This window comes from Ceratotherium simum, chromosome 2 (genome assembly GCF_057802395.1).
Source record: "Ceratotherium simum simum isolate JZ-2026a chromosome 2, ASM5780239v1, whole genome shotgun sequence".
NCBI classification, from domain to species: Eukaryota; Metazoa; Chordata; class Mammalia; order Perissodactyla; family Rhinocerotidae; genus Ceratotherium; species Ceratotherium simum.
In genome coordinates, this window is record NC_141901.1 from 15268297 (window position 1) to 15295069 (window position 26773).

Below are 26773 nucleotides of genomic sequence, written 5' to 3' on the forward strand. Positions count from 1 at the left end.
CATTCCCAATCAGCACACCCCAGGTTAGGAGCAATTCCCAGGGCTCTACTTATAACCCCTCTCTCTCTCCTACTCAGAAAGCCTCCTTAGGGCCGGCCCCGTGGCTTAGCGGTTAAGGGCGCACGCTCCGCTGCTGGCGGCCCGGGGTTCGGATCCCTGGCGCACACCGACGCACCACTTCTCCGGCCATGCTGAGGCCGCGTCCCACATACAGCAACTAGAAGGATGTGCAGCTATGACATACAACTATCTACTGGGACTTTGGGGGAAAAGAAAATAAATAAAATTAAAAAAAAAACAAAAAGCCTCCTTAGAACCCTCATACACAGCTGGTGGGAATGCAAACTGGTACAGCCTCTTCATAAACAGTATGGCGAGTCTTCAAAAAATTAAAAATAGAAATACCCTATAATCCAGCTATCCCACTAGTGGGGATCTATCCAACGAACCTGAAAGCAACAATCCAAAGAGGCTTATGCACCCCTATGTTCATTGCAGCATTATTCACCATAGCCAAGAAGTGGAAGCAACCCAAGTGTCCCTCGACTGATGATTGGATGAAGAAGATGTTGTATATACATACAATGGAATACTACTCAGCCATAAAAAAAAGACAAAATCGTCCCATTTGCAACAACATGGATGGACCTGGAGGGTGTTATGTCAAGCGAAATAAGCCACAGAGAAAGACAAACACCGTTCATGATCTCACGCATATGTGGAATATAAACCAACACATGGACAGAGAAAACTGTATAGTGGTTACCAGGGGCAATGGGGTTAGGGGGTGGGCACAAGGGGTGAAGGGAGGCATTTATATGGTGATTGACAAACAATAACGTACAACCAAAATTTCACAATGTTATAAACTAAGACATCAATTAAAAAAAAAATACTGCTGCTATGAACATTTATATACAAAAAAAAAGCCTCCTTAAGTAGGAATAGCACAAGAAGAATGCTAAAGGAGCACTGCAGTAGATTCCAGGCACAGCGTCGACACTGGTTCACTTCACAGACGGCCACGAGTGCCACCTCACCCTCAGGGGATTCTTTGGCTCTTGAACTTATTGGCAACCAACGGCAGTTTCCTTTCCCACCATTAATGACCACATGCCCATTTCTATAAATTTGCTATTTCAGAACTTTAATCAAGAATCAGTCAACTGAGAAAAATTAAGATGATTTATTTTTGGTAATAACCAGACAACTAATTTGAATAAGGCACATTCTTCAACATTCATAAGAAATGTAAAAGCAATCATGGCCACATAAGGAAAAAAGGGGAATGCCAAGAAATTTGACATCAATACTGGCAAAGCCCATTTCTTTTTTGTTAAGCAGAAAAAAAGCAAAATGCAGTTGGGTGTAAAAGTCAACGTGCTGCTTCTTTCTTTTATGATAGATTTAGATCTCTTGTAATCTGATCAACTCTTGAGCAGTTGCCTGGAGCTCTGTGTTGATGATGTGGAGGCCCGCTTTGGGTCCAGGGAGAAGGAAGGTTGTGACTGCTGTGGGCCAGTGGTGGCAAGCATAACCTCCTCCCGCCAGCGCTACACGACCGCAGTGTTACTCAGCCCACTGCTTCCCAAGTATGAAATGTTCTTTTTGGTTCAGGTAAGTGCTCTTAGCCAAGGGCAAATTCAGTTTATGAGCCTCAAGGAGGAAAAGTGGGAGATCACTTCCCAATACAGGAATCAATCTATAGATTTTTAAAGACATCAAAACAAGCTGAAATAGACACTGCAGGTTATACTGGAAGGAAAGGCATTGAAGACTAAATTATTTATATTTTTACAGATTATTTACAGATTAGGGGATACTGTGTTCTTAGGCCATTTGGATAAGGCTAGTGCTCTTCACTAGTTTATATATATTATATATATACATATTTTAAAACAGGTTGAGAAGCGACGAGTATAAATACAGAAGTAATAGGGCAGTATATTAGTTGGAAATGAGTTTTAATCGCCAAGTCTCAGTCCGAATGAGGCAAATTTAGGCCCACATTATCAGGTACTTCACAACCTAACACCTAAACCTGAACATAAATAGGAATAAGGCATATTTTAAAGCTATCTGGAGAAACTGTTTTACATGGGTATCTTAACTTCATTTAGTTCTCTCTAGAACTGATAACATCTTCTTTGCAAATATATTACTATTCACAATAAGTATTTCCTACATGACTCATAAACCTCAGTAAATCTCATAGATACCCTTAGACAAATTTTAAAATACTCATTTCATCATATTTCCACAAATTGTGATAAAGTGATTTGTAATCATTAATAATATTCACAATACATATATAAAGACAAACAACATTCCTACTGAACAAGTGCTACACAGTGGTCAAGGTACTTTAATTTTGAAAAAAACAAAACCAATATGACTTTTAAACAAATTTTAAAATAAAATATATTATGCTCAGATTGGTGAACAAAATATTAAAATGAAGATTGACATTTAACTACATATTCAACTTGAAAAACAGATTGAAAACTACTTTTATAAAATGATATACTGAGGGCTTTACAAAGATGTACCAGGTTATTTTTACAATTGTTATGTTTTATTTTCAAATGGTAAAAGAAAAAGGTTTCATGTTGCTATTTGAAAGTACTTCTCTACAGATAAACTGTGTATGGACATAAGTTTTATTCCCATTAAACAGTAACCTAATTGGATATATTTTATATTTTCTATTTAACATTAGTTTTTGAAGTACCAGACACCTGTATATGCTGCATAAAAATTTTGGTCAGATACATGCAAATACGGTCCTGGTGAGGATCATCTTGCTGAATTATTATCACTTTCACATGCCATATTTAATATGTTTGTTATATTTTAACATCAATGCTCATTATGCTTCCTGTCCTTAACAGATAAAACTGTAAATCAAACAATTAAAAACTGTCAAAGGGTCAAAACCACTTCAGCAGCTAGCACTGTTCAGCTGGGTCATTAGCTGGAGGAGGGTGGATCACAGGCACACTGCGCCTTATTCATCACCGTAAGCATGGTGGCTTCCAGATGAAGTATATTTACATTATTTTATTGATTTAAAAAACAGAAATAGAAACAATAGCATTAGTCACGTAAATCCCCTAAACTTCTCTGCCTTGGCAACTAACTGGAAAACCTAAAATTTAACCTACAGGGGAAAAAACTCAAGTCCAGAGACAGTTTCTGATTCCACCAGTTGCTTCCAGAACTCTGGTACTACTCAAGAAATGATTTATATTAATATATAATGTAATGAGAGTTGTTCTGCAATAATAATTACATGGTGATTGGGTATCACGTATGGTATCACATGCACACAAGTCATTGCTTTAAGTCAAATAAGCAAATTATCTATTACAGTAATGAAAGGTGAACTACTGGATACACAAAATTTGGAAACTTGAAAAATGTAAAAAAATAGAAACTCAATAGAAATTAACCTAAGAGTACATTAGATAACAGATTTTAATTATTTGTACATTTAAAAAATACATAGTTTTATGCTTTAAAATTATCATTTTATTCATAAGACCCAGAGCTAATATACTGCTTCTTTTTAAAATGATTTTTGAAATACTGGACAGAAAACTGACAACAGTTTCCACTGACTGCACTTAGACATGGAAGGAAAAGTGTTTTAACAAGGAAAAGTGTTTTAACAAAGGCTAAACAATAAAAAAAATTGCGACTTTTTGAAATTTTTCTAAATTATATTGAAAGGAAATGATGAAAAACCACCTTCAACTGAATGAATAACAAGAATATTTGTTTCAACTGTGCTCTGAGTCGCTGACACAGATCAGATGTGCACACTTCATACTAGTTCTTTATTGATCTGAGGTAGCAGAGATTAGCAGGCCAACGGAACAGTTCTACAAGGCACCATTGGTTTTGTGTGATGTAATGCTAGCATCTGAGATCTAGAAACACAAAAAAATTTGAATATGGTATATAGATTTTTCTTCAATTTTCTCTGACTTTATATTGGATTGATGCTGATATTATATTCACTGTGATTTAACTTTTTGTTCAGGCAGGTCTTTCCTCAAATCTATTGGAACATTCCTTCACAGAGTCCCAAATGAAAACAGTTCCTTTGGGTATGCCCCTACACCCAACTGAGCACAACGAAAGGCCTTAGAACAGATTTATGTATTCTTCCTGTGACAGATATTTTCAAATAGATTCTTCCCCCATGTCTTTGTGATTCCTTCTGAGGTATTAATAAAAATCCCTCTATCTTCTTAGTGTTTCTGAAAATCCTCCCATACTTTAATCATGTGACTTCTTAAAAATATATAAACATATACACACACACATACTCTACTCTCACAGCAGCAGAGAGGCCAAAACCTAGTGGAAGTATTCCAGGATCATGGCAATAGTTCCTAGGTATATCATGTAAAGGAACAGACCCTTCGTTAGATCAAGATCATTTTACTAGAGTTCTGCTTTCAGAACTAAAATGCAAATAAACAACTACTATCTCCATAAACACTGCTCTCAATCTTTCTTACAATCACAACATGGTCCAACAATTAATATTGGCCATTAAAACCTCTGAGAATCTATCCAACATTTCTACTTCCTCTAAGTGTAACATCTCTTACATTTCTCTAATTGTTAACCTAACAGTACGTCTAACTAGCTAGTCAAGAAATAAGCTACCTTACATAATGTTCCATCGCTGCATAACAAGTAAACAGTTTGGTCAAGTTATGCCAATGTGTCCATATAGAATCTAGTACTTAACTGGTTATTAGAATCTCTTCTGCTTAAAGGTCACTTGAAAACTCTCATCCTAGGCTATCATAAAACTCCATCCAGGGGAGACAGAAACGATGATTAACAGAAATTAACAAAAGCGTCAGAAATATACATAAATACGAGTTTACACATTCTGCTGTTCATCTGTAGGTCTTTATCTTTCATAAATAGCATGTCTATACAATAAGCCTATATTTCATTCTCTTCCTACTCATGAGTTATAATACATTCATTTTTTTCTACCCATTTCCTATCTTCTAAGATGTCTTTTCACTTAATTGGTGGTTTTCAAACTTCATTATCAGTGGAACTCTTTGCTCCCATTAAATCTTATAGAGAATCCCAACATATAAAAAAGTCAAAGTAGAACTGCTCTGATACAAAGTAGAGGGGTGCCAGCAGACACACCCTAAAAATCACTGCTCTAAATCATTCAAGAAAGCTGAAGTAAAGATATAGGCAATTGGAATTTCTTCATTTCCAATGATTATAAACAATTTCCCCATTGTTTCCAATTTTTAATAACACTTCTTGAGTACACCTGCTTTTACCTCAGCTCCTTAACGGAATAAAAGCAGTGCCTTACATATAGTTTTTAGATAAGTATTTGAATTTGTTTCTTTTTTTTTCATACTATTCAAAAGTGCAAATTAGTATAAGATGTAATCTCACAATAGGTTATTAAAATATTTAACATGTAATAGAAAAATTTTCTAAAAATTATCATTGCTTCATAACTGTAATTGCTTTAGTCCAAGTCCACACACTATCCAAAAGGCTCTTCAGAGTCTCAAGAAAACAAAAATCACTCTGTAGCTACTCTGAGAAGAGTCTCTTCCTGTGCAATGATTCTGTTGCTATATTTTTGCATTAAAAAAAATTCCTCAGTTACATATACCATGGTATATTTCAAACCTGATTTCCTTGACAGGCAAGGGAAAAAAATCTGGTCAAATTTTTTAGCTTTGTCAAGCTTAGATTAGAAAGATTTTACAAAAAGTAAAAAATGAAAAATTATTTTCTAAAATAAGCTCATTTGTGCTTTCCTCACATTCATCAATCTCTTTCCACATAAATGGAAGGCTTTTAAATTTTTTAATAAACCCATGCCTTCCATAACCAACTCCGTGCTTAGCTCATCAAAGACACCCCTGTTCTTCTATGTTCCTCACTGGCTGCACGGGTAGCACCAGGTGTGAAATACGGCTCCACAGCCCACTCAACTTGTCTGAGTCCATGTGGTTGAAGGACTTGGGACTGTTCGAGTTGGTAAACCTGGCCCAGAGTAAATCTCTCACTTTTTCTTCTGTTTCCCTTGGGCCAACACTCGCTTCTAATGTTTCCTCCTCTAGTAGAACGGTCAGGACCAGGGCCACATCTTTAAAGGCAGCATTCTCATGGTCACAATACTTATAGAAGATCAAGGTGGAGCCCGCAGGAAGGGATTCAAAGCGGTGTACCACTGCAGCCTTCTGGCCATTTTCAAATCCAGAGCTCAGCTCCATGTCAACCAATAGCTTGACTGTGTCACTGTCCTGAAAGGTTCTTCCAGCCCCATCAATCTGAATGGCAGAGACTTTCTGGGAAGAGGTGTAGGCATCCGCAACATGATGGCTCAGGCACTTCAGGGTCTCTCTTCCCTCTCGAGCTGCTGTAAATATGATGGTGGCTGGCTCAGTGGGATTTGAAGCATTGAGGTGCTTCTGGAGAAACTTACGTCCTCGCTGCCACAAAAAGGAACTCTGGCCTGGAAATTTATCCTTCAGTTGGCTGAACTGAACCAAGAAGGCCTCCAAAGCTGGATTTTTAGACACTTGCTGGCCTGGAGACAAATAGTAGCTAGTAATAGAACTTAGCAAAACAAGAGCCACAACTAGGAAGATACAAAAGATAGAGCCTGTCGGAGAATGAGAAAACAAAAGACAAAATTAGAGAGAACGTGAGTCAGAAATAAAGCCTGTGTGGTGAACTGAAACAAGGTAGAGATACTGTCAGATTTTACCAGTTGTGGTTTCTTTAGCCTAAATCATTTAAACTTTCTGCTATTAAAGTCTACCAGAAATACCTTTTCTGTAATTTCTTAGATTTAATTACTTGAAGATACAATATCTTTGTTAAAAGGTAAAAGCTAAGTTTATGTATTTGTTGCTGTAACTAATGATGTGATTTAGAAATGAACTATCAGGATATTCTTCCACCTTCTCAAAGTACCTATACCTGTAACAGGCCATTTTTTTCTAAAGGGTCAAAATGTAAAAATGCCACTTGAGAAGTTAATACTCTAATTGAAAAGCCAGTTTTAGTCTCTTGTTTATGAAAAACGCTTCCTCCTGTGGGAATTCCCATTTTGTTAAGGATGGCAAAATATCAGCCGGCACCCCAAAGGAAAAATCTCTAAAGCTCTACTGCTGTATTTTACTATTACTTACTATCAAACACTTTTAAAAAAATATGTTAATACTGTTGAAATCTGCTAGTTTTCCAGGTATTTTCTCTGAGGATTTCTGAATGTGAATCAACAGTGCAATAAGACCAGTTTTATTCTCACCATAAGTCCAAAAATCCTTTTTATTAGGCTTTCTTAAGGTATGCTGTGCATTCTCTTTGTTTTCTCCCAATTTTTGTGTTTCTTGTTGATGACTTACAGCCTCTGGAGAAAAAAAGGAACATTATTTTTAGACAGCACATTAGTGCAAGTGTGTACTATATACCTTTATATTTCTTACCAAACCAAAGGATTATTTGACTGAGAGGATTTCTATACTTTGAAAAATTTTCTTTTATACAAACCTAACTTTTTTCCTATCTTTTCCTTAAGGCTCACTATTCCTTTTATTCTACTTAGAAGAGTAAAATGAAGTGCTGTGAAATTCACTTAAGGATATTGTCACTACATTCACAATTCCTCACTGGTCCTTAAGTCAAAGACAAAAAAACACGCATCCTAATATTGCAGCCAAACCTATCTAAAATGTGATTCAACAAAATGTACAAAATTAAGAAGGGATTTAAGAAATGTTAGCTGTACACAGACTCAACACAATGACACTTTAATTCCAGTGTTCAAGACTCACATGGCTCCTCAAGACCCCCGGGTATACAAATAACAGAGGCACTAAGTTTAGAGACAGGAGAGATCACTGTACAGTTGCAAAGTAGCTTACAAAAGCAAGTTTGAACCTCTTAGTGAAGGAGGTAGGCAAAGCAAGAAATATAAGGTTAAGGAAATTTATGAACTGTGCAAAAATGGAGGTGTGGGGTGAGACACCAATCTAAAACGTGTGGGTGAAGAGGAGGACAGTATTTTGCAGAACTCTCAGCTAAGTCACTCTAGAGTCTAGACGTGTGCTTGACCCCAGCCAGGTACCTCACAAGAGTGAAAGCTGAGTATTGCCCATAAAACCCTTACTGGAAAAACAACTCAAATAGCATACTCGGTTAACATAAAGTAGAATCATTTTTACCTATAATGGATAGTTCATTTAGTCATATCACACCAAAAAGCAGGTTTTAAAAATATCACATCACAGAATCTAATGACTGAGGATCGTTAATGACCACCTACTCCGGCCTCCCACCTTACCTATCATGACAAAAGGTCCAGGGATATTAAGGGCTTTGCCCAAAGTCACACAAAGAGATGTGGCCAAGTTGAGATGAGAACAAGATTTCTCATCTCTTGGATTAGCTCTTTCCATTATATTAAGCTGCTTCCCACACATAAACTGCATTTTTAAAACAATGTTTTCTTCCTCTACTCAGTGAACCTGCATACCGGTGAAATTCTGATGGCAGAAAATGGTCCTTACAAATCACATTCATTCATTCACTCAACAATTATTCACAAAGTTGCTTCTCTGTGCCAGGTGCCAAAGAAACACAAAGAATGAGAGAGATATAGTCCTTGTCTTCACTGAAGTTACAGACTATTCTAATGATTAATGAATAAAACATATATTTGAGATCAGTCATTGATTTACAGTGAAACATGAATTTCTAGCCCTTAGTCAAGTCCCCAATGGACAGAATGTCTTTTTTTATTCCTTTGGACTGGCAAATAGGCATTTCAGACTGAGCTCTTTAGAGTACTTATAAAATACTTATAAAATATAAATCCACACATACAATTACAGAAGGTGAGAGCTGGAAAAGACCAGCTGGATATCATCTTGTGAAACTTCTTCATTCTATAAATAGGAAACTGAAGTACAGTAGCAGGAAGTTAAGAGACTTGCCCGAGGTCACCCAAGTGACCTTAGCAAGTGGAAGGGCCAACTCTTAAATCCACATCTCTTGAGTCCCAGTTAAGGACTTAGCACAATGCAACTATTATCTTCATAAGGGAAGATATGATGCTTGTCCTCCTTCATAGACAAGCGGGGAAAATCAAGTAGACAGAAATTAACGGATTTGCTCCAAGTCCTATAAAACTGAAATATGACTGAGTTAAGGGCACTGTACCATTGATGTTGGTTTTTAAATATACCCATCTCTTGATTTATGTAGCATTTAGTTTCCCCAAAAATAAAAGATTTAAAAAATTGTTAAGTGAACCTCTTTAAAGACCCTATCTCCAAATATAGTCATATTCTGATGTACTGGAGGTTAGGACTTCAACATATGAATCGAGGGCTTATGCAATTCAGTGCATAAGAGTACACCTATGTCAGATTGTTCACCTTAAATATGTGTCATTTAATGTATATTAATTATACCTCAATGAAGATGATTTAAAAAAAAAATTTAAGTGAAAATTTGCTCATAAGAAATAAAAGCCAGAGGTGAATTTTTAAAAAGTCGTGGCCTTTTTTATCAGTCTGTATTAATATGAACAGTAAATAAATAAAAGCACTGTTTAAAAAATGCAGTTTATGTGGTGGAAAGCAACTTAATATAGTGGAATGAGCTAGTCTAGAAGATGAGAAACCTCATTCTAATCTCAACTCAGTCGTGTTTCTTTATGTGACCCTGGGAAAGGCACAAAGGCCTTAATCCTATGAAGGAAAGAGGAGTTCTCTGAAAAGAAGGACCCTGACCCATGCTGTCTTCTCAGTAACACAGCAATACAAAACACAACAGAAGTTCAGGGGCTTCTCTCACCTGGCACCTGCGGTCGCCTCCTCAGTGTCTCCTGGCTCTCCAGCGGCGCACTGGAATGACCAGGACTCTGGGCATCCTGAGGGTCAACAGCAGGTGGCTCCTGTGAAGCTCCGGGTCTGTCGCTCGCTTCCTCAGGGAGGGCTGCAGAGCTGCTCCCTACGTGTGCACCTTCTCTTCCTCCCTTGTCACCTGGAGAACGGGCGGGTTCTGGATCCAAGGGGTCTCGACCGAGACTTTCTGAATGGACGGGATGCCTTTCTTCTCCATCCTGAAATCTCTGGTTGTTCTCATGTTCTGTTTTATCCTTTGGATATTTCCCATCATTTGTTTCATCTGGACTTTCTGATTGATCACCTGTATCTGCACTTCCTGGACCTACTGTTTCCACCTCTTGGTGGTCTTTGTTAAGACCAGAGGCAGGGTTTGGGGTCTGAGCTTCTTCAGTGGTACTTGTTGTGACTGTGGTCTCCTGTGCCTGAGAATTTATTGATGGGTCATTTTCCAAATCCTTTTGAGAGTCTATTGAGATAAAAATTTATAATTTTTATTGAAAAAAATTTTCCTATATTTTTGTATTTTAACACGGTCCCTGATTAATAATAATTAATATTTATATAGATTTTTATGGTTCACAAGGCAATTTTCTTAAACATTACTTCTCTTGACTTACATTAAACATTATTAACAAATTTATCATCATGTTAATAAAAAACATGAATGCTAATGAATAAACAAATTTATTACCATGCTAATATATCTAACAAGTAACACTAACGTAAAACTCTTTTGAATGACGGAACCAACTTTTGGTTATATTAAATACATCCTCTTCTCTGATGAAATAATGGATCTATGCAATGATCACCAACAGCAACTAAAACTATTATGCAAAAGGCTGATGAAGAATCTTATAACAGCTGAACCAGACTGACAACTGCTGAACCCAGTGACCAATCTTGACATTACAAAAAGAGGGAAAACCAGGTATTATTAACCTCCTGATTCAACACAACAGAAAGTACACCTATACCACCTATGGAGTATTCTTGCCAAACGAACCTGAATCTGATCAAGCTCCGAGAGCTAACTACCAGTTTCCAAGAAATACAGGGATAGAGGAATATATTAAATTATGCCTCAGGAATGCAGTCAGCAAAACCCAGAATGTGGGAAATTCCAAGGGACAAAAGATTGTTCCTCTGATAACAGCAAGAAATAAAAATAAATAGCAAGAAAAGAAAAAGGAGGAAGGGTGACCTATTGATTAAGAGAGACTTAAGAGACATGTCAACCAAATGCAATATGTGGACCACACTATTTAGATCCAGTGTCGAACAAACCAATTTTTAAAAGAAATATTTATAAGACAATCAGGGAAATTTGAACACCAGATATTTAATGATACTAAGGAATTATTATTTATCTTTTAAGTATGATAAAGGCATTGTGATAATGTTTTTAAAAAAGAATACTTGGGGCCTGCCTGGTGGCATAGTGGTTAAGTTCACGGGCTCCGCTTTGGCCCAGGTTCACAGGTTTGGATCCTGGGCACGGACCTACACCACTCATCAAGCCACACTGTGGGAGCAACCCACATACGAGATAGAGGAAGACAGGCACAGCTGTTACCTCAAGGCCACTCTTCCCCAAGCAAAAAGAGGAAGATTGGCAACAGGTGTTAGCTCAGGGCCAATCTTCCTCATACACACTAAAAAAAGAATCCTCATTTTTTAGGGATAAGTATTCGAGTGCTTATGGCTAAAATTACATGACGTCTAGAATTTGCTTCAATTAAATGTTATGAGGGAAAGGAGAAGTGAGGGAGTATAGATGAAACAATATTAGCCATAGCTGACAGCAGATGAAGCTGTTTCATGGGTACATGGGATTCATTTCATCTTGCTCTCTACTTTTACATATGTGTGAAATTTCCTATAATAAAGCTTAAAAAAAAGAGCCACCTAAAAGATATATCAATCAAATGGAGCATTTGGCCCAAATGTAAAGGAAAAAACTCCCAACTGTGAAGAAAAAAAAAGATTATGAGGCAATTGGGGAAATGTGACTACTGACTGGATATGCGATGATATTAAGGGATAATTTCTTTTTTAGGTGTAATAACGCTATTTTGGTTATGTTTTTTAAAAAAATCTATTTTTAAGAGGTGTAAACTATTTACAAGTAAAATGATATAATGTCTTGGATTTGCACTTAAATATTCCAAGGCAGGCAACAAGATCCGCATTATGTAGGTAATAGTTGAAATCAGATGCTGAGTACAAGAGGGTTCGTTATACTGTTCTACTTTTATATATTTAAAAACATCCTTAATAAAAGATTTAAGTAAATATGCCCTTCTTCTCTTCAGAAAAATCTACTTCACATTTTGTTTATATCTCCTACATACACATATAAGCAGGATGAAGAATTTAAATCTCATCTTTCCCTATAATTGAAAGATCCCCTCTAAACATATAGCACATCACAGTTTTCTTGATTTTTTAAAAATATAACTCTAAGGATTTGTCTACCATATTTTTTTAAGATGTATTTTTCCAATACTATAGGTTCCTATTATTGGAGTCTTTAAAACATTAATCTTCCTTATAATTAAGGTCTGGTATTGTAGTAAAATTCAGTAAATATGAAAGAGTAAGAATAATCATAACAGATTAATCAATGAAATTAACTTCTTTTTTACATCCAAATTCCAGGTTTTAGTCATCACAGGTTTTCTCTCTTAGCACAGCCCTAGTTTTCTACAGCACAAAGGGCAGTGCTGTACAAACTAGTCTTACCCTCTGGAGGATCCCTAAGTCCTCTGTCGGTCATGTTTGTGTTCTATCTCTTCAGACTCTGGGATACTTTTTATTATTGTCTGGTATTCCTTGTGAAGATGTCTTGTTTTCTTCTTGTCCCAAGTCCCAACAGACTCATGCTTCCCGTGGACCCACGAAACAAGGCATATATACAGTGACTAAAATAAAATGAAAAAAATTAAGTGACTTTTTATGCATACATAAGAGAAACGCCAATTTCAGCTTTATTTATTAAATTTGCCTAATCTGAGTAGTATTTCCTCTCTGACACTTTTCTAGTGAAGAAAAAATGTTTTCTGGTTTTCATGAGAATCATACTCCAAATTCTAGACTGCAAATAAAAAAAAGCTTCAGATTATTAACCTTGCATAGCTGCCTAATCTCCTAATACATTCCAGTGTGGCTGGAAAAAAAGACCAAGTGAACAGAATCTTAAAGAGAACATGTTTAAAACTGGAATAAAAAGTAAATCTAAGAGTAGAAATTTAAGTCACTGCTGAGTTAATCGCTGATTTCCTTTGTATCTTCAATTTCTGTCCCATATACATTTCTCAGAGCGCCTATCAGAAGCTTTCACTTATCATTAACAAGTAACAACACACAGGGGCTACCTGAAAACTAAGATGGCTGCCTTGGTATTAGGAGTAAGAAATACACTTCTGGAGTTTTGTCATTGCCTTCTTAGTGGTTTTCTCACAGTATTCTTTTATAAAATATGGAGACAGATATCTCTTTATATGATGCTTTTTTATGTGGTGCTCAAAGAAGACTGATATATAAATCATTATGAGCTATATACAAAAGGAATCAAAATCAGAGGCAAGTTATAAGCAATAAAAACTTTATATCATTTTATGGTTAAATCTTATTTTTTGTCAAAAACAATACTATCCAAAGTTACTTAACCTTCATTATCTGTAAAAATGAGTAAGGATTGCTATAAGGATTAAATACAAAAATACACGTGAAAGGGGCCAGCCCGGTGGCATAGTGGTTAAGTTTGCACGTTCCACTTTGGCGGCCTGGGGTTCGTGGGTTTGGATCCCAGGGGGCAGGACCTACACACTGCTCACTGAGCCATGCTGTGGTGGCATCCCATATACAAAATAGAGGAAGACGGGCACAGATGTTAGCTCAGGGCTAATCTTCCTCAGCAAAAAGAGGAAGATTGGCAATGGATGCTAGCTCAGGGCAAATCTTCCTTACCAAAAACAAAAAACAATAAAAAACAAACAAACAAACAAAAAATACATGTGAAAGAGCTTTGTAAAGTGTTACATTTTCTTTTTATAGTCTAGTTTAAAGGTTAGCCAACTGGCCTTCTTTGTGTCTTTCTCAGCACACTCTTTCGTAAAATTTAGTTTTAAAAGTTAAAATTTTTAATCTCAAATATCTAGCACAGTGCCCAGCATAGAGTAAGAACTACATATTTTAATTAAAAAGCATATGAATAAACGGGCCAGCCTGGTGGTAAAGTTTGCACATTCTGCTTCGGTGGCCCGGCGTTTGTGGGTTAGGATGCCGGGTGCAGACCTATGCACTGCTTATCAACCCATCCTGTGGCAGGCATCCCACATATAAAGTAGAGGAAGGTGGGCACAGATGTTAGCCCAGGGCCAATCTTCCTCAGCAAAAAAAGAGGAGGATTGGCAACAGATGTTAGCTCAGGGCTTATCTTCCTCACCAGGAAAAAAAAAAAAAAGTATATGAATAAATGAATGAATGTGTGAATAAAGAGTGGTGCCAATTATAAAACTGGAAGGGAAGGGAGGAGTTAGGCATAGGCTTCCTTTCTGCTTGTGTGAACCCTTAGGAACACATCTCAGATTTTGAGGGTTCCTTGTCACCCTTTTATTTTCTTCAAACTCCTAGGACTGGGCTTCCAGCTCTCCTTTGCATTACCATCATATGTTGCAGTGAGGGTTTCTCTCATATCCTAGTTCATGACAGAAAATAAAAAGTCCCAGTCCTTTTCAGATTTCTTTAAAAGATATTTTTCTGCCAGCCCAAACCAAGAAAACAATGGGTAAAAAGTTTCCTATGCACCAGTGACAAAAATTTTAGAAAGCAAAGATGCTATTCACAATAACTACCAGGTACCTTGTAATAAAAACTAAAAGGTACTCAGTAATAAATTCAACAACAGATATGCAAGACCTAAGAGTGGGGTGAATTTTATGGTATGTAAATTCTATCTCAATAAAGCTGCTTAAAAAAAAAACAGCTTTAGAGAGCTAAGTATAAAACTTTATTGAAGACCATAAAAAAACATCTAAGTAGAGAAGTACATCATGTGCATAGACAGTAAGACTCAAAACCATTGATGCCAGTTCTTTCCAAATTAATCTCTAAATTCATTGCAATTTGAAACAATATCTCAAGACAACTTTTTGATTGTTGTATGTTTCTTATGAAATAGACAAGCTGATCCTAAAATTCACAAAGAGCAATAAAGGACTAAGAAGAGTCAAGATAATTCTGAAGAAGGAGGGAAGTTATCTTTACCAGATATATCAAGACTTATATAAACTTAAAGTAATAAAAATAAAACAAAAAAACTATAGGGTATTGGTATAAGAATAGACAAACAGAATACATAGAATAGAAAGCCAAGAAATATATGCACACATATATAAAGGAAATTGGCTAAGTGACAAAAGGGAAAGAATGAATTAATGAATAAATAGTTTGGGGACAACTGACTATTCAAATGGGAAAAAAATTCGATTTCTACCTCCCACCTGACACAAAAATCAATTCCGGATTAAAGACCTAAATGTACAGAGGAAAACTTTGAAATTTTCAGAAGAAAATATCAAATACCTTTATAATGTCAAGGGTTTCTTAAGCAAGATATAAAATACACAAACCATAAGGGAAAATTGGACAAATGTGATCACATTAAAAAATGTTAATTTCTATACAAATCATCAAAATCAAAGTTAAAAGATAAATTCACTGACTAGAAAAATATCAGCAAGAGATTGATATCCAGAATATACAAAGACTGCCCAAAATCAGTAAGAAACAAACAACACTATGAAAAAAAAGAGGGCAAAGAGATGAGCAAGTAGTTAAACGAAGAAGAAACCTAGAAGTCTAATGAATCGAAGAAGAAAAGTAGTCAAGGAAATGCAAAACAAATTAATGATGAAATACTATTTCACAACCATCAGATTGGCAAAAATTTAAAAGTTAGGCAATACCAAGTGTTGGTAAGGATTTGGAGATAAAAGAGCTCTTAAACCCTATCGGCAACAAGGTAAACTGTCACCACAACTTTGGAGAGCAGTATGGCAATATCTAGTAAAGTTAAGACACACGTATTCTACAAATCAGCAATTCTGCTTTTAGATATCTATCTTACGGAAACTTGCTCAAGTGCCAATGATGTTTGTAGCAGCACTGTTTAAAAAGAGGAAAAATGAGAAAACAATCTAAATGTCCTTAAATAAGGAAGTAGATAAAAACATAGTGGCATATTCTTACAATGTAATATTATATATGGCATTAATGAGTTACATATCTCAAAAATCTGTGAAAGTACAGTATTACAGCATTTATATAAAATTTAAGAAACATAAAACACTACTACATTGGGTGATTTAAAAAGAATTAAACAAATGGAATAAAAATGAACCAACTACTCTACACACCACAACATGGATGAATCTAAAAAATGTGGTGAGTGAAAGAAGCTGCACATAAGAGGAAAGGCCAAATGATTGCACTTATATGAAGTTCGAGAATAGGCAAATGGTTATTTGCCTATGGCCTACAGTGACAGAAAGCAGTGGTTACTGGGGAAAGGAGTACTGACTGGAAAACGGCATGAGGAAAACTCTTGGGGTAATGAAAGTGCTTCATATCTTTATTGTGGTGGTTACATGTGTCACCAGACTTAAAATCTGTACATTTTATTGCACGTAGAATACCCTCAATAAACTTTATTTCAAATAAATAGAACTGAATGCTTTCAAAAATGTATTACTTGGTAACTAGGCTGCAGCCAAAAAACAATCTGTAAAGGAACTATCAGATATTTCTGTAATCTTACAAATGCTCGTTATACACCTTTCTCGTCACAAGGCACACATCATTCCTGTAGCCCATTTCATTCAGACCCTTTGTGATACATCACTGCTCACAGCTGAAATGGTATTCCCCCAAGGCTGTAAGAAGTGGTACAAACACGGAGGTTCTTGACACATCCTCACAAGAAGTCACATGGTGGGGTGTCTTGGAGATCTAGAGGCCACTGTCCCAGGGGCAGGTCAATCTTTTGAACAGTGTCCAATCCATACCAGGAAATGCGTACGTTAGGAACCTCTGGACTGCATAATGGAAGTGAGGCCGAGCCTCATCCTGATGGACAATGGGGTTGTTAGAGACTTTTCGCAGCTGTAGGAAAAACCATTCCAGGAGCATGTCCAAAAAAGAGATAACTTTAGTGGTATCTTTTACAAAAAGGAACTGATAGAGACCCAGGTGCTTCATATGGCACAAAATTTACTTTTAGTGAATCCCTTTCAAGTTCAATGATGAAATGTTGGTTTTCAGTGCCCCATATGTGGAGATTATGATTCATTTTTCCACTTAAATAACAGCCTCATCACTGGCAGTTATCTCCACTTCCCTGTGACCCTGAAATCTGTAGAAAAACTTGTTATCATTTTGCTTAACCGTCTCTGTGAGGGCTTGAAACAGGTTAAAGCTGTAAAGTTTTATCCTCCAATTATTGAGAACGCACCAGATGGTAGGTTGAGGGATGCCTGCCTTAATTTCGACTTCCTAGGTCTTCTCTAAAGAGGAACACAAATTTTCCACTGCAAATGTGGCTGCCCTGTGCTCTGTCTTTTAAGATGTACCTTTTCTGTTCCATCTCATTGTACCAATGGTAAATGCTCTGACAAGCTAGTAGGGGTTCATTGTCTGGTACACCAGATGACCTTCACACTGCAGTCACGTAAGGGTAACTCCACAAACTGATGCATATTACATGTTTATATATAAATTTGTTACTGAGTAATAAAGTTTTGAAAGTGGTTGAATCTTTTTTATTGCTCTGTACATTGTTTAAATACATATAAAAGTTAAAAATTAAACACATGAATAGAAAGGATACACACCAACTCCCATTTAGTGCTCACTTCCGCAGAAAGAAGGACAGGAATAGGATGGGAACAAGAATGGGTTTCAACTGTATCTGTAAAGTATCTTTTTAAAAAAAATGAGGCAAATGTGACAAAATATTAATGTATTTTAGATCTGGGTACACAGGTGAATGTTCTTTTCTGCACTTTTCTACATGTTCGATGTTGTTAATTTTTTTAAATGAGTAGTAAAATAAAATATATTAGCTTCTGTGGAGAAATGTGAGCCCTCACGCAATGAACTTACATTACAGAGGCACACTTCAACCACAGCCTCCCATACATTCTGTCACAACCAGGTGGAAGGAGACAGGACAAGGAAAAGCTGCCTGTGAGAGGGAAATCAGAGCTGGGAGAGCAACAGGACTTCATCCAGCCTCCACTCCATCCTGAAAACCTCTAGTCCCGCCATGGGGACCAGGGAGAAGGAGGTGAGGGGAAGGGATGACCTGGGTAAGAGGGAAGAGGCAGGTATTAAGAAGCACTAGTATCTGCAACACTAAGATATAAATAAATAAATAAATAAATAAGGAGAGCAAAATTAGAAGTTCAGCAACTAAGAAGGACAAAAGAGAATCAGTCAATCCAGGATGGTAGTTTAGATATAAACGCCATCATGACAAATGTATGGCAGTTAGGGCCCAACAAGTATATACTTTTCTATTTTTAACACTCTCGTATTTTAGTGAATGACACCATTTTAGGCTCAAGGGACAAAAAGAAGCAGATATCTTGGCCCTCAAACAATTTATAATCCTGCTGTGGAGACAAATAACATATAAAACATACACAACAGTAATAGCTAACATTTATTGAGTACCTTCCTTGTGCCAGGAAGCATTCAAAGCACTTTGTGTATTAACTCATTTAATCTTCACAACAACCTTATGAAGTATGGACTATTAATAGTCCTACTATTTTACAGATGAGGAAAAGAGAGGTTAAGAACCTTACCCGAGAACAAACAGGTAGTAAAGGCAAAGTCAGGATTTGATCTCAGGTAGTCTGGCTGTGGGACTCAGGCTTTTAACTATGACACTAAAAAAAAAAGCTTATAGTAAACATAACACAAAGCACTCCGGATCTAGGTTTGAATTGTAACTCTAGCACATACGACCTGAGTGAATCTGCACATGTCCTTCACCTTTTCTCAAACTGCTTATTTCAGTGTTGTGGAAAGTCTCAGGTGATATAATAAATCATGTAGCAATTACATCTACCATCATTATGATTATAAATGGGCCTAAAATACATGACAAGGGTCTGCCTCAGGTCATCAGTCCCTCCAGGCCTCTTAATCTTTACACCTAAGACCATCTTACTCACACTACAGGCTCAAACTCAGTCCCAAGATTAATCTTGTCTTTTTGGAAGGGATTTAAGAAGTTTTTGATAATTCAGCATTGAGTTCTAACAATTGGCTTTAATCCCTGTTCTAAAACTAAGACTCTACCTTATCCCTGGTTTTAATTTCTGCCTTGTTCTCCTGTACTGTTCTAAGTCCTAAAAACTTACTATGTGCCATATGACTGGCATATGTTATCACATTTAAGCCCTACAACGGTAGGTATTATTACAATACCTATTTCACAGATGAAGAAACTGGATAGAGAGAGGTTAAGATGCCCAACGCCATTTAACAGTGTTAGAATTAGAAGACAAACCCAGGTCAGCTGGCTGCAAGGCCATTATTTTCCCTCTATAACAGTTTTCAAGCTGTGTTCCCACGATTCCATGGAGACTCAGGGCTGCTAGGGGAGAATGAAGAGATGGAAGGGGTATGGCTCATCTCACTTTTGCAGATATCTATAACATACCAATCACCACGTACTCTTTGGATGTCATGGAATTCTTTTTTGCTTGTGTGCTTGCCTGGGCTTCCTTCTCCTATAACTTAGAGATGAATTTTAACTCAGTCACCCACAACGCAGGACAGCCTCCTCTTTAGTAGATATTTTCTTCCCAGTCTGCTCCAGCATGTTTCCATTAACCTTCCACTCCCAGGTCTGCCATAAAATAACAGGAAGTAGTTATAAAAGTCACTTCAGAAATGGCCACCATTACATGTAAGTAACATTATCAACTCTTCTCTAGCATGAAAGTGGAGATTAATATGGCTCATATAATCTAAAATAGTGGATAAGATCCTCCAGATCATTTGTTGTGAGAACTTCAGGAACATACTTATACTTCAAAATTCATTATTCATAACTATGTAGTGGAGTATTCTAGAATAATCAGCAATATTTTAAGCTAAGTGAAGTCATACTAAAAAGACCTATGCTGAAAAGCTCCAAAGCCTTCTAAATTTTCTCCCTTGCTCAATTTTATGAATTCGACCACACGAAGTTATTTCTAAGAGCTAACCATAGAACAGGTATGTGATAGTAGGATCATGTCTGAAGGCAAAGTACCCTTCTTAACGTAATATTAAAATTAATATTTTTGATTTGTTTCTCTTGCCCATATACTCACATAGCTTATAATGACACCACACAGAACTGTTGCGGGGGAGGGCTACAACAGTTCCGATTATTTTAATTAATGAGAAAAATGTGATGGGAGTTATAACCTGAAATATCAACAGTGACCTTCAGTCTGATGTGAAACCTCTTTGTATGTCACCAGCAAAGCACATTATCTACCACTACCTTGCAGTATTAAGAGTACTCAGTTCTCATCCTTTTAAGCCAGATAAACACCATGAATATGCTGCTATTGTATTTCTCAAAGTATGGTCCATAGAGCACCTGCATAACAATTTCTGGAGGCACTATTCATAAAATGCAAATTCCTGGGCCCCAAGCAACCTAAGGAATCAAAATTTCTGTAAGATCAAGAAATCTGCATTTTTTCACAAGCTCATCCAGGTATTGATTTGAGAATCAATGGTATAAATCCATTTAATTCGTCCTTACTATTTAAAGGAGAGATTGGTTAAAACAAAAGCAAAAGACGCTCTATTTTGCTGATATTTAAAATTGCCCATATGTAGAAATAGTTTCTTACTATGTATCTGAAAAATATTGATCATAACACCATCCTCAAAAGCGATACCTCAAAGTAAATTTTTACTTTGTCGAAAGAGCTTTAGGATAGTGAAGTTCTTAACCACGTGTTAATAAACTAACTAGTCTTCACTCAGTTTAGCAGTCCACACAGTTTATTCAGCAATATAACAGGAGAGAACTTCATATCATGATAGACATAAGGCAAATACAGGGTAGATCTCTGGGGTACATTCTTTACATAGACTAACAAATAACCTTAGGTTTCACAACATATGGCAGGCATAATTTGTTGCACACCAACAGTCATTCATTTCTCACATCTTCCTTCCTAAAACAGTCCTAATTTTATTAGGGGAGACAACGTGCCTACTAAGGCAATGCCAATCCCATTCCCCTTGGCCAGGCTTCCCAGACTCCCTTGTGAACCAGTACCTGCGAATGACATGTAAGAATAAATCTGCAAAGGACTTTTGAGAAAGACATTCTTCCCAAATAAAAGACAGAGACTTGAAAGGAGGAAGCTTTTTCTCCCTACTTCCAGCCTTTCATTGGGATTGAAATGTCTGGAGCGGCAACAAGCCACATTGTACTCACTGAGCAAACAACTAGGAGGACAAAAAGCCAACACGATAAGGATTCCAGAGGGGAAAGAAAGAAGGAACAGGACCTTGAGAACATTGCTGTGTTGCTACACAAGCAATGGATTATCTAGCATCTTAGGTGGAATTTTAAAATTGTTCAGTGGCCTCTGAGATGTTTTCAACAGCTTTTTCTAAGTTTCTTAAGCCCAAATCTGGTTCCATGATTCTCATGAACAAGTGAAGACCAGAATGCAGCTTCTTAGTTCTAAGATGGTTCCCCTAGACTGTTCATAATATATACGGCGTCAAGCTTGATAACTCCTTTTGTCACCTATCGCATAGTATAGGTACTTTTCCATTTCCAGGGGAGGACATTCTAAGTTCAGTCACCACAAAGACAGGATGGTCTTTGCCTATGTACACCCAAGTAAGTGCAGATTTTCTGCATGTTTCTGTGTAACCTATGTAGGCGTTGCCTGATAAAGTGATTTCTCTGACAGTGACCAGTTAACAATAATGTCAAAGCCACACTGAGGATGGGCCAAATAGAGCCAATAATGAATAAATGATTACATATGAATAAATTATATTTATATATATCATTATCACTGATTAATGTATAAGAAGTGGAAGTTAGAACAATGTAGTCTCTTATTAAAACGTCTAGTTGTTTTACTGGAATAATCTAGAATCCAGCTACAATGAGGATACTTTCCCACAAAATTATCACTAGAAATATCATTATGGTGCACACAATATGGGGCCTCTCCTTCAGGACTCCCTTGTCATATGTCAATAACTAGGCTGTGGAGCTTTTTAGGAGGGGTAAGCTAATTCCAAAACATAGGGAACATGGATTAGTCTGGTTCTAGATCAGTCTGGCTGGAATACTGATTAAAATCATGCTTAACCAAATATGCACAGACCATGGAAGCAGATCCAACAATTTAAGCAGTTCCCCAAAGTAGTGACAGTCTGGATCAGATTTAGAAGGGAGTCACTTCTCTATCTTCCTTGGGCTACTAGTACAAAAACCTCTAGAGTCTCCATGATTTTGACTGTTTAAGAAGTTATTTGTTTTGGCCAAGTTTTTTGTTTAAGGTTTTGTCTGTTCTGGTCAAGATTAACTGTAATGCAGGGTTAAAGCCAGCTACTCTCGAGTCATGGATCCTTTTTCTAACCAGTGGAGGACCCAGAAGAAATGGGTGGCAAGCTTTTTCAAAGGTCCACCTGGTGAGATTTTGGGGAGCCCACTCGAGTGGGAAAGACCAAGGAAGAACAAGGCTTCTATTAGCAGGATTATCAGGATAACACTCAGGGCAATAATCAGCTCTGTTAATACGGTCTAAGAATACTTGGTAACATTCATTTTCAACAAGTTCAGTTTGGTACAACCAATGGCCTAGTTCTAAACTAGGGAACCACTGCTGCCCACAGTCAGGGCAATGTGAATTATCTGAGAACATCTGGCCTAGATAGACAACACAGAAAGCAATGTAACAGTTAAGAGGCAATAATGACAAAGAGAAGACACCCAAATAACCAGTCCTATTACAGGTTTGTTTTAGCAATTTCTCAGTCCAACCAATAATACTTGGAGAGGGTTAAATTTGGCTTGCACCTCCGTGCAATTCTTCGATTTCGTTGTCTATTTTTCACTCAATTGCAACTCAGTCTCTGAACTCAGGGACCGATCCAGTCTATAATGTTATCAGCCACTTACTAAGCAGCACAGATCTCAGAATAGCTCCTTCAAATCCCAGCTTCTTAAGAAAAGATAGGGCTCTAGTCTAAATTAGTTACTTTTTCTTGTGTGTTATCAGTTGGTGGTGTGACGCAGAGGCACTTGGCTTACTCTGCTTTGCTGGTAAGTTATTATGTCTGCTTGCTGAAACAGAGGAGCTGACAGGTCCAATGGGTCTTTTGTGGGCGCTGGCACTCTTGCCGTTGTTAATACACGTACCCAAGTCTTAAGGCCTTGGCACTTTACAGCGACGTAGGGGGGTCAGGAAAACCTGGTAGATTCCTCTTGAGTGTGGATCCAATGAAGTCTTTCGTGGGAGGACCTTAGTCAGGACCCAGTCACAGAGAAGTAGCTGATGTTGAGTTGGTTGGAGGGTCTGGGAATGCTTCACATACCTGTAAATGATAAAACTTCAGACGACTCATATGGGCTTTGAGTTGCTCACAATATTATCAGAAACATGCATTTGGAAATCATTTGGGTCAGTCAAGATGGATGAAAATTGTCTCATGGGTCTCCCCATGACAATTTCATATGGGTTCAAACCAATTTATCTGTTGGGAATTATTCTTATGCTTATTTGGGCACTAGAAGGGTTTTGGTTTATTTAAGATTTGTACTAGCTTAATTATTTTTTAGGACTATATTTCTTTTTTCTACTCCTTTTGCACTTTGGGAATAATAAGGTCTGTATAATTATGTTTAACCTGGTAAAACTTTGAGATTTCTTGTCTATCTCTTTTGTGAAATGGGTGCTATATACGGTATTCCCATAATGTGTGGGATAACATTAACAATGGCAACAGCCTTTCCATAACAGACTTCAATATATCCAGGAAAAAGCTTACAGAACTATTAGATAATATTCTTAATAGCTAACCATAAGAAGTTGGACGAAATCCTTTTGAAGGCTGAAAAAGAAACCAAGAGAGGCATGTCTCATTGCCCATATCTATCTTTATAGATAAGTTGTAAGTTTAAGAAGGCAAGTATGGCATAGTCCGGAGCAATTCCTGGAAAATATATAATCAATCAGTTGGAATTTGCAGATGCTATCACCATCTTTGTACTCCTTCATGATGCTGAATGTAACAAGTAAACAAGGTGGGGTAGTAGGACGTATGGAACAACTACACAGCCACCCAGGGAGTGCCACAGATCATCAGAGTACAACGTATACCCTGCCTTTCTCCAGTGTTCTTTTTGTGAATTCTGAGGCTTGATCCTGTGAGAGCACTACGGGACACTGGGAAAGGCGTAAGTCTTAAAACTGTATAAAAATTTAGCTTGAAAAGCAAAGGGAGGGCCGGCCCTGTGGCTTGGTGGTTAAGTGCGTGCGCTGCAATGCTGGTGGCCCGGGTTCGGATCCCGGGTGCGCATCGAGGCACCACTTCTCCCTCCATCCTGAGGCCGAGTCCCACATACAGCAACTAGAAGGATGTGCAGCTATGACATACAACTATCTACTGGGGCTTTGGGGGGAAAAAATAAAAAAAAAAAAAAAAAAAAAAAATCTTTAAAAAAAAAAAAAAAGCAAAGGGAGTTACAGCCTTAGTTGTGGTCAGCCAAAGCATTTTCCTTACAGACTATCAATAGCAGCTGTGACTCTCAGATTTTAAAACAGCAAGTTTAAAGGGCAACTGAAGAGCAGCATCTGACAGTGCTGCAACATGGGGCCAATATTCTGATGGGAGCCCCAGATGAGGCGAGAGAGTCAGTGTAGACATACTGACGTGTTTTTTGAGGTCAGGTAACAATCTATGGGTGAGGACTATCAATTCAGCTCCTCTAGCAGAGTGAACAGAAGCTAGGGTTCCTGACTCCACTACCTTCGTGGTGACAACACAGAGCATAACAGATTTCCTTGAGGGTCTATTGACAAGAGCCACTAGAGTAAAAGTTTCAGTTGCTGAACCGGGAAATCTTGAGTATCTAGTACATAGAACAGATAGAGGATGAATAAAATCCATGCCATCATGGGGTTTAACATAAAAGTTAGTAGTAAAGCTATATGACTAAGTCTAACATTGAAAATATAGAGAATTTTGGATTTTTAGAGTGAAAAGGGGAAATGCAATAAAACCACAACAAGATACTATTTCACACCCACCAGACTGGCAAAAATTAACAAGTTTGACAATGAGGGCTCTACATACTCTAGGCAAAACCACCCCTCCCTCAGGACTCCACATCTCCACTGCACAGGGTCAAGAGGAAGCCCTAAGGCTCCAAATGCTCAGAATAAACCCACCCTTCCCCCAACCTTCATTTCTCCAACTTCAAGAGTCAAGAAAACACTAGAGCTCCAAGTATTCCTCAATCAACAGAACTCTAGTGTTCCATATGTTCCAGACAAGACCACCCCGCCACCCCACCCCACCCCACCCCCGGTCTTCTCCAAATCACTACCGGCAAGAGTCAGAAGGGGGCCCCAAAGCACTAAGTGTGCAGAATAAGATCACCTTTTACCAGTTTCCTCACTCATTCCTTAGCCTAATCACTAACGGATGAGTGAAGAGGGCCTCCCGAAAATGCTCCTGGCAAGATTCTCAAACTTCAACCCCTCACACACCTACAGCTTCACTACCATTATCTGCTTGAAAACATCATGACCAACCAATCTCACCATACCTGCATCTCTATTTATGCAGATCACTACATGAAGCCCAGAGCTTCCTGGTTATACTTCATCCCCTCAGTCTCTAATCCCTATATGGCTCTAAGAGCAGTGAGATGATATCCGTCCTCTTGCTTTATTTTTTTCCATAAAACATGTACCATTTTCATATACTAAGTATTTTTGCTATTTATCACTACTAAAATATAAACTCCTTGAGAATGGTGGTTTTTCTTTTTCTACTTACTGCTGTACGTGCCCAATAAACATTTCTTGAATGAATAAACAGCAAGAACAAAGAGTAACTTGTATCCTTATACCCTAAGGATAGGAGCATAAATCAGTACAACCACTTTTGGAATTAATTTGGCATTATCTAGTAAAGCTAAAGGTGTGCATTTCCTGTAACTTAGTAATCCCACTATTAGTTATATACCCCAGAGACAGCTGCACATGTCCATTTAAAAACATGAATAAAAATATTCATGGTAGTACTGTTGTGTAATAGCAAAATAATAGCCAAAATGTCCATGAATAGTAGAATGCATAAATAAATTGAGGTATTGCGATACAATGGAATATTGTACATCTAGACATAGATGAAACAAGAATATAATATTGAGCTAAAAAATAAAAAGCAAGTAGCAGAAGAATGCACGCACACACAGTTTCCATTTATATAAAGTTTCAATATATTGTTTAGTAATAAATATGCAATAAAGCTAAAAAGAAAAGAAAGATAAGCACAAGGATAATTATTACCTTTGATGGGAGAGGGAAAGGGATGGGATGGGGAGGGTATACAGAGCACTTCAAAGACAATCGGAAATATTTTTTCTTTAATGGGGTGAAGGTACAAGAATGTTCACTGTATCATGAATCCTAATAGCTTACATAATCGCTATTCAGTATTTTATAATAAAAAAAACAAGAGTAGAGTCAAAATGCAATGGCCTGGAAAAAGAGATC

The 26773-nt window shown here is 37.3% G+C and overlaps 2 protein-coding genes across 8 annotated transcripts in view; both read right to left on the reverse strand.

Annotated features, from left to right (window-relative positions):
- Positions 1–1170: 1170 nt before the first annotated feature.
- Positions 1171–26773, reverse strand: part of TOR1AIP2 (torsin 1A interacting protein 2) — a 37731-nt gene continuing 12128 nt past the window's right edge. For 2 of the 7 annotated variants that reach the window (XM_087438584.1, XM_014783380.2), the window contains exons 2-5: positions 12678–12856; positions 9880–10398; positions 7328–7429; positions 1171–6676 (exon numbers count right to left, since the gene is read on the reverse strand). In XM_087438584.1, coding sequence (XP_087294710.1) covers positions 5919–6676; positions 7328–7429; positions 9880–10398; positions 12678–12711 — 1413 coding nt within the window. In that variant the 5' untranslated portion in view covers positions 12712–12856 and the 3' untranslated portion in view covers positions 1171–5918. Of the gene's footprint in view, positions 6677–7327; positions 7430–9879; positions 10399–12677; positions 12857–18805; positions 18890–19668; positions 19858–23406; positions 23551–26773 lie in introns of those variants that run through there. The other 5 variants (XM_087438561.1, XM_087438551.1, XM_087438555.1 and 2 more) reach the window with 5 other exon arrangements.
- Positions 20997–23407, reverse strand: LOC101387372 (torsin-1A-interacting protein 2). Its single transcript, XM_004424978.3, has one exon. The coding sequence runs from the start codon at positions 22907–22909 to the stop codon at positions 22514–22516; it is 396 nt and encodes a 131-aa protein (XP_004425035.1). The 5' UTR covers positions 22910–23407; the 3' UTR covers positions 20997–22513.